The 11,647-nt window shown below is 37.5% G+C and overlaps 1 protein-coding gene and 1 long non-coding RNA gene across 2 annotated transcripts in view; both read left to right on the top strand.

Moving 5' to 3' along the window:
- The window catches only part of LOC119892631 (Fc receptor-like protein 5), a 43,502-nt gene that overhangs the window by 751 nt on the left and 31,104 nt on the right, over positions 1–11,647 (top strand). Inside the window, 5 exon segments of the mRNA XM_038704815.1 lie at positions 819–1,166; positions 1,285–1,361; positions 1,364–1,505; positions 2,233–2,318; positions 3,739–3,925. Coding sequence (XP_038560743.1) covers positions 819–1,166; positions 1,285–1,361; positions 1,364–1,505; positions 2,233–2,318; positions 3,739–3,925 — 840 coding nt within the window.
- LOC119899246 lies at positions 5,451–9,941 on the top strand. The gene is made up of 5 exons (XR_005443759.1): positions 5,451–5,511; positions 5,757–5,844; positions 5,968–6,016; positions 9,309–9,415; positions 9,514–9,941. It is a non-coding gene; the product is annotated as an uncharacterized LOC119899246 (long non-coding RNA).

Below are 11,647 nucleotides of genomic sequence, written 5' to 3'. Positions count from 1 at the left end.
TTATATTTTGAATTATTGTCTGCCAAATTAATTTGTTTCCCTTTATATAAAGAAATTTCCACCATAAATTGGTGCAGAAAATGTCTCCGGAATGCAGGAAATTAAGAGGTTTTGCTCAAAATCTTTTGGGGGAGGACCCCAGACCCTCCACCCATATATTTCATCAACAAATATTTCTTCAAAATGCTGTGAAAATATCTTCTTATTTATATCTTCTATTCTTCGTCTTGTTCTCCTGACCATAGTTTTTCATCACACCCCTAATCTCAAACCTTATGTTCCACCACCGGTCTGCTACATCTTCCTTTGCACTGACTGTGTATAACTGAGCAAGTTTTTGTGTTTGGACTTCTCTGTGCCTGTGTTCACCCTGGTTTCATTCAGAAATAACATAAAAAGGTCATAAAGCTTTAGTTAGAAATGACCTTGTGAGAAGAAGGATACAGAACATCTGTGAGTCTTTGATGTTGCCTACTGATGTTCTACTCTATTCTAGTAAAGTTATGTCATTTTATGCATTTTCTGTTTGGATTACTTGTGTGTTGAAATACGCTGCACTTTTAGGTATTTTGCTTAATTGTTTTTGAATTAATGGACAAAAGCAGAAACACCCAGAAGTAACATTAAAATATGATGAACACCTTGTAAAATTGTCTATTTTGGTTCAGGAATTTTTTTGACAATGACTGCAGATAATCAGTCAGATAATTGAGGATTTTGTCCACTTACATTTCCTAAATCGTATGGTAGTATGATCCACTAACTGATTGCTAAATTCAGTTATTAATGTTTTTTGTCTGATGTGCTCTGTGTTACAGTGGTACAGAGTCAGAATGACTGGGGAGTGACGTACACTTCTACTGAGATCTGTGCCTTCAAAGGATCAACTGTGGACATGAGCTGCACCTACAGATACCCATCCAGAATAAATGGCAACGATACTACAGTTGAGAAAACATTCTGGTTTAAAGGTGATGAAATTGTGGATCTGAAAACAAAGTCAGAGTATTCAGGTCGGGTGACGTATATCTTTAATGAGAACTGCTGCACTCTGAGAATCACAGACCTGAGAGAGAGCGACTCAGCTGAGTACAAGTTCAGGTTCATAACAAACCAACCAGGTGGGAAATATACTGGTTCACCTGGAGTCACTCTGTCTGTCACAGGTAACAATTTCATCTGAATATTTATTATTTAGTTTCATGTGTTCAACACCTTATGAAGGTTACTCACATCATATGTTGACAGTTCAATCTAAAATTAAGATTTTTGTCCCTTATTCAGATCTCCAGGTGCAGGTGAGCAGATTACAGGTCTATGAGTCTTCTAACTGGGCAGAGCTGAAGTGTCACAGCAGTTGTCTTCACCTGGTCATCCTTCCTACATCTGGTACAAGAATGGACAGAACATTTCAGAAGGAACATCTTATTCAGCCTACTTTGATCCTGCAGACAGTTTTTCCTGTGCTGTAGGAGGATATGAGAAGTCCCGCTCTCCTTCAGTGTGTGAGTTTACATCCAGTCTTCCACTGACATGACACCATCTGGTGGAGCCTTTAACCTATTGTACTGCACATTAACTGCATGTAACTCATGTAACTCATTTGAATGTGGTATTTGGTGATTCATTGTAGGACTGGATGAAAACCAAATCATTTCCCCATGAGATTGTAGACATGTTGCATAATTAGTTTTTATTCCCTGTCTTCACTGTAATATAAAACTCAGAATGTACTGATGTCTTGATTGATTGATTGATGTTTACCCACTAGAGGTCATCAGTAGACATGGTGGTGTCTAAAAACACTAAACCAGGATCGTTTGCTTGGTCTCCTGTCTTCAGCACTGCCGGACTCTTTATGTCTGTGATGTTTATGTGCTTTAGGTTTAGAACATCCTTCTATTTTGGTATATTTAACATGTACCTTAGGTGAACCCCCTTATACACACACACTACAGTAGCTGCAGCCTAACAAATGAATGAAAGAGAATGATGAAGGAAACTTCTTAAAGGACATAAAGATTACCACTCTCCTTCAGTCCATTGCTTCAGTATCAAAGTGTCCAACTTGTATCCATGGTAACAAGAACCCATATAGTTTCTGATACAGGAGGAAATCAAGCTGCACCTCCGCTTTATGTTCATATGAAATATTGTCCATTTATGCTCCACTGTGAAAACTCAACCTCATCTTGAAATGAAATGTTACATTGTTCACGTTTTCTCCTCCAGATGCTCCAAAGCTTCCCTCTGTGTCAGTGAGTCCCTCTGCTGAGATAGTGGAGGGCAGTTCAGTGACTCTGACCTGCAGCAGTGATGCTAACCCAGCAGCTAATACACCTGGTATAAATATCATGGAAATCCAAACCTTCATCTTCCCAGTAAAGAACCACAGCTTATCTTGAGCTCCATCCTGCCCTCTGACTCTCGAGAGTATTACTGTGCAGTAGAGAATGATCTGGGGAGGAGGACATCTGTATTAGTCCCTATTAATGTGAAATGTGAGTAAAACACAGCAAATTTAAAAAGCTTTAAGCAGACAATGACAAGTTTTTAAAGCTTAATTATCCAGTTAAATGTTTTGCTAATCATGCACTTTCTTCAGCTCTAACATCCAGCATCCAACATCGGCGTGGCCACAGGCTTCTGTCCTGTTATCGACTCTATATCCCCAAAATTACTTGTGCATCTCAGAAAATTTCAGTATTGTGAAAAGGTTTATTTTTTCCCCATAATTGAAGTCATAAAGTGAATGTAGTCTAGATTCACTACACATAAAGTGAAATTCAGGCCTTTGTTTGTTTTACTCTTGATGATTATGGCTTACAGCTCATGGAAATCAAAAAATAAAATTAGAATATTAGTTCTGTTATATTGTAGCTCATTTCTTGGACATGTCTGTGCCTGGTGGCTCTTGATGCACTGACTGCAGCCTCAGTCCACTCCTTGTGAAACTCCCCCAAGTTCTTGAATCGGCTTTGCTTGACAATCTTCTGAAGGCTGCTAATCATGAAAATTAAAACATAAAAGGCTTTTAGTTTTTCACTTTATGTCTAAAAAATCTTTTATTTACACAATATTCTAATTTTCTGAGATGTACCTGTATGTTCATATACTATACTGGATTTTGTTAAGAGGCAAACGTGTTTGGATTGTAGGAAGGGCTAAGGTTTTGAACCCCATGTAATTAAATAACAGTCCAATCATCATCAGTCATCTGCAGTAAAGTAGAAACACTTGTATGTTTCTTTTAAATAGCAATTGTGACATACATGTCAAAACATAAATGACATATAAAGTGTATCTTATCTGGTACTAACCAGTAATATATCACTAAGTATATACCTGTATATCCAACTCTGCTTTTCGATAGTCAATCAGGGCCATTACTGCAGTATTTACAACACATTGCAACATTCTTGTGTGATATAACTTACCTCTGTTTACTCATAAACTTGTATGAGGGACATTCCTCTGGTCTCCTCTTAGATTTTAATGAGTATAACTCAAAAGGCCACAACACACAACTCTGCCTGCTGCCAGTCACAAAACCATCTCCAAAGTTTCAGATGCTTCCACACTCAAAACTATTACTCATTTCAGCACAACACAAATCTGTCCTCATTTTTGTTCATTTATTTGATCTTTTCCAGATGCTCCAAAGCTTCCCTCTGTGTCAGTGAGTCCCTCTGCTGAGATAGTGGAGGGCAGTCAGTGACTCTGACCTGCAGCAGTGAGGCTAACCCAGCAGCTACTTACACCTGGTACAAGGAGAAAGGCAATCTAAACCACCTTCATCCTCGCAATACAAAAACACAGCTTGTCTTCGGCTCCATCCAGTCCTCTGACTCTGGAAAGTATTACTGTGCAGCTGAGAACGAGCTGGGGAGGAAGAAATCTGAATCAGTCTTTATTGATGTGAAATGTGAGTAAAACACAGCAAATTTAAAAGGCTTCAAGCAGCCAATGACAACTTTTTAAAGCTTAATTATCCAGTCAAATGTTTTGCTGATCATGCACTTTCTTCAGCTCTGCCTGTTTCACATTCACAGTCTGCTGCTGTAGTTCACTGAGCAGCTACAGTAGATGATGAAAAGGCAGATTTATTTACAATTGGTCTGCCAATCTGCACAGATGTTCAGGGGATTCAAACCTTCAGTAATCCAGAAAACCACCTCTAAAGTTTCAGATGCTCCACACAAATACAACATCCAGCATCCAACATCTGGCGTGGCCACAGGCTTCTGTCCTGTTATCGACTCTATATCCCCAAAATTACTTGTGCATCTCAGAAAATTTCAATATTGTGAAAAGGTTTATTTTTTCCCCATAATTGAAGTCATAAAGTGAATGTAGTCTAGATTCACTACACATAAAGTAAAATTCAGGCCTTTATTTGTTTTACTCTTGATGATTATGGCTTACAGCTCATGGAAATCAAAAAAAATAATTAGAATATTAGTTCTGTTATATTGTAGCTCATTTCTTGGACATGTCTGTGCCTGGTGGCTCTTGATGCACTGACTGCAGCCTCAGTCCACTCCTTGTGAAACTCCCCCAAGTTCTTGAATCGGCTTTGCTTGACAATCTTCTGAAGGCTGCTAATCATGAAAATTAAAACATAAAAGGCTTTTAGTTTTTCACTTTATGTCTAAAAAATCTTTTATTTACACAATATTCTAATTTGTACCTGAGATGTACCTGTATGTTCATATACTATACTGGATTTTGTTAAGAGGCAAACGTGTTTGGATTGTAGGAAGGGCTAAGGTTTTGAACCCCATGTAATTAAATAACAGTCCAATCATCATCAGTCATCTGCAGTAAAGTAGAAACACTTGTATGTTTCTTTTAAATAGAAATTGTGACAAATACATGTCAAAACATAAATGACATAAAGTGTATCTTATCTGGTACTAACCAGTAATATATCACTAAGTATATACCTGTATATCCAACTCTGCTTTTCGATAGTCAATCAGGGCCATTACTGCAGTATTTACAACACATTGCAACATTCTTGTGTGATATAACTTACCTCTGTTTACTCATAAACTTGTATGAGGGACATTCCTCTGGTCTCCTCTAAGATTTTAATGAGTATAACTCAAAAGGCCACAACACACAACTCTGCCTGCTGCCAGTCACAAAACCATCTCCAAAGTTTCAGATGCTTCCACACTCAAAACTATTACTCATTTCAGCACACAAATCTGTCCTCATTTTTGTTCATTTATTTGATCTTTTCCAGATGCTCCAAAGCTTCCCTCTGTGTCAGTGAGTCCTCTGCTGAGATAGTGGAGGGCAGATCAGTGACTCTGACCTGCAGCAGTGATGCTAACCCAGCAGCTAATTATACCTGGTACAAGGAGAATGAAGACTCACCAAAAGCATCAGGACAGAACTTCACCATCACTGACTTCAGAGCTGAACACAGTGGGAATTATTACTGTGAAGCCCAGAACAGAAGAGGACGTCATAACTCCATCTTACATCTGATTGTTGTGGCAGGTAAGTTTTCTACATTCACCTGTATACACAGACATTTACTGCACCAGACCTGATTCACATATTAATATGTAAAAATCGACACATTCTCACTCACATAAGAAAATAAAATGTCCTGTCTGTATTTCCTCCATCATGTCAGAGGTGGATCACACTGACTGACTGACTAACAGACAGAATCACCTGGCAAAGTGATTTATTCATATAATCCTGCTAATGAGGGACCTTACATCTGTCTGTATTTTTAGGGAATTCATCAATAATAATGAATATCATCAGGTTGACTCTGGTGGTCTTGATGCTGATTACTCTGCTTCTCCTGAATCTGTGGATGAGGTAAAACAATCACAATCCATCAGTTCAGTCACCGCTCTTTTATTCTTCAAACTTCTTTTAGTTTTAGTTTTGTGAATTTTATCATGTTAAAATTTGTATTTGTTGTTGTTGGACTCAATCCAGGAAGAAGAAAACTCTGAGGTCCACCACAGAACCAAATGAACCTATAGAGGTGAGAGAGAGAGAGAGACAAAAGACCTCAAATAAATATTACATATGCTAAACCTGCTCTCGCCTCATGTAGCTACATGGTAGAAGATCAGAGACCTCTTAAAGATATCACATGATAATAGTTTAGCATGATATATATATATAATTCTAAATGAATAGTGATACAAGATGATTATATGGTGTAAATCAGAACTGAGCCAGAACATTACAGTAAATTAAAAAAGAAGAATCTTGTATATTTCTGAAAATCAACAAAAAGATGCTTTGTGCTGAGCAACATGTCTACATGTGTGCCATCTATATACCTAATTAGAATCCCCCTACTACAACCCAGATATTTTCTCTATTCTTGAGGAAGAAATTAACCATTATAAAACCACAGGAAATGTGTTAATCTGTGGGACTTGAACACTAGAACAGGGGATAGCCTATTTGAACCATGGCTATGAAACTGTTTTCTAGCTTTCAGCGTAGCTCTCTTTATTGCTTTGACCTCTATAATCAGTGTGTTCCTGGCCCGGTTGTACAGGACTCTGTTCCCACTTCTGAAGGCCTCCTCTTTGGTCTGACGAAGCTCCCTGAGTTTCTATGTGAACCAGGGTTTTTGGTTGTTGTATGTGCGGAAGGTTTTAGTCGGCACACACATGTCCTCGCAAAAACTGATGTAGGATGTCACAGTGTCAGTTAGTTCATCCAAGTCAGTGGCTGCAGCCTCAAAACTACTTCAGTCAGTGCAGTCAAAGCAGACCTGTAACTCCAGCTTTGACTCGTTGGTCCATCTTTTCACAGTCTTTACAACAGGTTTAGCAGATTTCAGTCGCTGCCTGAATGTCGGCATAAGATGTGTCGGGATAGTGACTGCGAACCCAGCTTGCAAAACAAGTAGCCAACATAGTCTTTAATTTCTTTTTTCGTATAGAAGTACAAGTATATAAGGTAACACTTTCTATGAAGGTCATCGCTATAATGACTTATACATATATTTATAACACGATATAATGTGTCCATAAGACATTATAACAATTGTTATAATCACTTACAAACATGCATTAGGCGCTATAGCAAAGTTCATAATGTATTATGACCTTTTGATTTAATGTTTTATAACTAATAGTAATACCAGTTTATATCAATGCAAGAATCTCTGACCATGTTCCATAACACATTATAACCACCGACTCTGCCTCCTTATGAATACACTTTAGTCACCATTTACAATTAGTGATATAAAATGGAATAATAGCTTATAGTAATGTTTAATGTTATATAGCATGTCTTTGTTTGCTTTAAGTAAAGTGTTAAAATATCTATCCCTGTATAATATATTACAGGTGGACATAATATGAACTAATTATAAGACCTTCTAACACGTAATTGTTTGCTTTAAGTAAAGTGACACACATTTTGCGCAGGAAAACAACTTTTATTTATGTTTCTTCACTTTATGAACAATCTGTATGAATTTCGAACATTTTGCAGTTTAGCACAAAAAACAACATAATTACATCAAGAAAAGTCGTTGTCAGGGTGGTGAAAGATCGCTGAAGAGAAGACCTGTTGCCGACCAACATCATGTAAGAAGAGGCTCAGATGTTGTCACAGATGAATGGCGAGCCTATGGACAGGCCCTAACAGATGCAGTGGACGATTAAAGACAACCACTTCACAAAACGTATAAAAAGACATTTTAAAGTAATTGAATGGGAATACTTTTGGGCAGTAGGAATGAAATCTCTTGGCACCTCACAATTCGATTTGATTACAATTCAGAGGGCAGCGATCCATCTTGATGCATCTTTTTTCTGTGTAAATTCTGGATAATTACTAAACATTTCGTTTACACATTAAAATCCAAAAGAAATGTCTCCTCAATTGCTTTAAAGGACTAGTTTACATCCCTGATTTACTTTAGTAGCCTCAGCTCCTCCGTGGTCACCAGCGTCCTACTTTAACAACCAGTTGTCTGACTCCTCTGGACACTGAAATATAACACTGGTCTGTAAAGAACGGTTTTGGCTGCAGTGTACGTAACGTTAGCTAAATTAGTAACGGAGTAATGTTAATTAGTTGCGTGTCATTAATACCTAACTTGTTGAGCAATGAGAACAGCAGGTTTAAGCTAAACTGTGTTTAACTGTGTCCCGTACACATACTGTCCATCCTGCTAGTTAAGTTAAATTATATTTCAGTGTCCAGAGGAGTCGGACAACTGGTTGTTACATTGTGACCAACATATTTTTAAATATAGTGAGTACTAATATAAAAATCTACAATTTAATTTTTTTTCTCTCACAATGCAATAACTATAACCCATTATTCTGTATGGCAGGGAAATTTGGGGACCACAACTAAATATTGAATTTGACAAATGGGACAAAACAATTGTAGAATCTTTCCACAGCGAGTTCTGTAAGAGCATCCTACAGGTGCAGAGAAAAACACCAAATAATCTGTGTAGAGCAGAGCTCGGCCAATAATTAAATTTTACAATCGCTTAAAATCAGTTAACCCCCAGACATATCATCACAAAGCCCTAACATACCAGGAGCTGAAACCAGAGAAGAGTCCCATCAGCCAGCTGGTCCTCAGGCTCTCTGCAGTAACAAGTCCCCAACAGCCTCAGGACAGCAACACCAACTCAAGCAGACCAAATTATCAACAAGCAAAAAGAATAAATATACTGAATACTGGCAAGAAACAACCAAAACACAAAGCAAATTACAATGTTATCTGACCCTAAAAAGAGAATTCACACTGGCAAATTAGCTGAGCACAGTAAACTAAGAAAAGTGTTGACAACATACAGCCTGGCCAAAGAAAAGGGCTACCAGAAGAAGAGAGACTGCTCCCAGTTTGACAGAGAACATGTTGAGACAGAGCTGCACTTTCTAACCTCATGTCCTAAATATAAAACCTTAAAAGAAAAACACTTCCCAAACATTTCCCAAATCTACCTCAAGTTCAAATTATATCAGACAGACAGAAACTCTCTTATTTACTTTGGAAAATGCCCAAATGCCAAATCATGGCAGCAAAATTTATCTCCTCATACTACAAACTGAGGACAACCAGTGGAAACTCAGACTAGACTGATAGACTAGATTGTACACTAATATTATATTATTATTATTAGTTTAATCATTATTGTTTGTAATTTTAAAAGAGAGAGGCTAAGCATTTGGTCAAAAAAATAATTCACTTTTAAACCTGATTTGATGTTTTATGAATTCTAATTATATGCAGGTTTAATGAAAGAGGTTCATTGAGCCTCATTTTGTCGTCTCTCCCATCAGTTAAACTCTGATCCTGTGTATGAGAACATCTCAGACTTTAAGAGCGTCACTGCAGCACAGACAGAAGACACAGAGCAGCAGGAAGACATGGTGTGAAGTCCAGTCAGGTTAGAGCCTCCTGCATCCAATAAAACAGGCCGACTTCAGATTTACAGTGAAATTTAAAACTCTAACTTTACTTTAAGTTTTATGTGATTTTCTTCAGATGCAGTTGAACCAGACTCATGGAAACAAAGTAGGACGACTGAAATATCAACGCAGAGATCGAAGCTGTGGAGGAAGTGGATCCATTTACCTACAACTCCAAACGTTTTCCTTTTCAGTTTCCAGTAGCAGCAGCAGGGTGGAGTCAGCAGCACAGACAGCAGCCGCATGTAGCAGAAAGTTTAGAAGAAGGTGGTGTTGGCAGGTTGAACTGAATCATGTCGACGTTTCAGACGTGATTTATTGTTTAGATCAGCGGATAGTCAGGTTGTCTGTGACTTATCTTACTGCTTAAACTATAATGTAAGCTTATTATTTCCAGTTAGTTATATTAGTTAGTTATATTACAGAATGTGAGGACTGAACTGTGAAGTTTTTATGGAAAATGTTATTTTGAACTGAACAAAATAAACAACTTCTGTGTTTGCACCTGTCCTGGTTGAAGTCTGTTCAAAACAGGGACAGTGAACTGAAAGCATCACATTTAACTCCATATACACTATTTCACACATTGCAAGTAGCACACTTTGCTAGATGTTACTTTTTCTAAGAATTCCTGTGGCTGATTCAAATTAACAGCCAGCTTCCACAACAAGTGATGGACCTGTTGGACAACTCTGTAGTTGGAAACATTTGTGTGATAAAGGTTTGGATTTCAGCTTGTCTGCTAATTTTTCAGAACATAATGTTATTTACCAGCTTTAAATAAAATTAAAATGTGTTCTTTTGCTTTGGCTTATTCTTCACATTCTCAGTTCTTGTCACTATGAGGATGAAATGTGCCACAGTGTAATAGATGATTTGGGATGTTGCTGATATGAGGATGCACAGACAGTTTAATGAAGAGAAGCTTAACCTAACTTTGAGCTGCAAATGTCAATTTAGTCCATTTTTGGTGTCATATATGGGAGCAGAGCAGGTTGAGGTTAACTAAATGTGAAGCCTTTCAGAATAAAAGACCATCATTGATAGCTTATGCAAAACCAATCACAAAAATCTAAAGTTTGTTGCTATTGTGAGTCAAAGATGTCGGTCCCCAATATCTGCATTGACACTTTCTGAACTTTATCTGGACCTCTAATACTTAATGAATTAAATGTCCAGGGTAAATGAGCTAAAATGCAAATAATTTTGTGTAGAAGTGAAAATAAAGCAACAAAGGTAGATTTGAGTAAACATTCAGTGATGGATGGTAAAATGTTTTAGCGTCCTGATTCAGTATCTGTGATGTTTCACTGTCCTCTAGTGGGGAAGCTTCAGTGTGGCCCATTCAGGCTTCATCTCTCTGCTCCCTCCGCTGTCTGTTTTAAAGAGTCAGTTCATCCAACTTATAAAAAGATATATATTCTCTCTTACCTCCAGGGGTCTCTAGCCATACATTGAGTTTAAGTTGTTACTGTGAGGTTTGGATGTTTTTTCAAATGTTAGGTGACTCATTCTCTGTGTTTTAATACTAATTTAAATCTAGGACATCTCTACACACAGTTTAACCAAATGAACCACCTAAATAATCAAAGTCATTAAAACACTTTTTTCATAATCAACATCATTATACCACTGTTGTGTGTCCGTACCAGATCCTACCAGTCCACTTGATTATGTGTTACATGCTCATGTTTGGTAAACACTAACATGCATGTGAGTTTCTCAGGTCTCAGTGTTCTGTATGTCTCAGCAAAGAGAAGCAACCTGACTGAAAAGTGAACAGAGAAGAAAGAAACCAGGAAAAAAACATTCTGATTCATAAATTATTGTTTTCCCTTCTTATAATTAACTCTGCTTTTCATCAAGTTCAGTAAAACAGCCTCATTCACAGGTTCAATGTATTCCTGTTCCTTCACTGCACCTGCAGACTGTGTGACATCCTGCCTCAGTTCACACAGAGATAAAGAGTCAGAATGACTGTGAGTGAGTTGCAAACTGTAATTGTTAAAAAACATTTCCTTATCATTCATTCTGTCTAATCCTTCTTCTCTCTGACATGTTTCTCAGCACTGCTGTATCACTGTCACTTACAGAATGACAGTGAGTGAGAGAGATTCAAAATGTAATTTAAGACAAAGTTTATTTACGTTCTGATTTCTGTGATTTTAATTCATTGTTTCTGATCTACTTTTCTTACATGTTTCTCTATA

Source organism: Micropterus salmoides, unplaced genomic scaffold (assembly GCF_014851395.1).
Source record: "Micropterus salmoides isolate LMB-PRFRI ecotype aquatic unplaced genomic scaffold, ASM1485139v1 Ms_hic_scaffold_1, whole genome shotgun sequence".
Taxonomy (NCBI): Eukaryota; Metazoa; Chordata; class Actinopteri; order Centrarchiformes; family Centrarchidae; genus Micropterus; species Micropterus salmoides.
The sequence above is the reverse complement of the archived record's forward strand: the minus strand, read 5'-3'. Positions and strand labels throughout refer to the sequence as shown.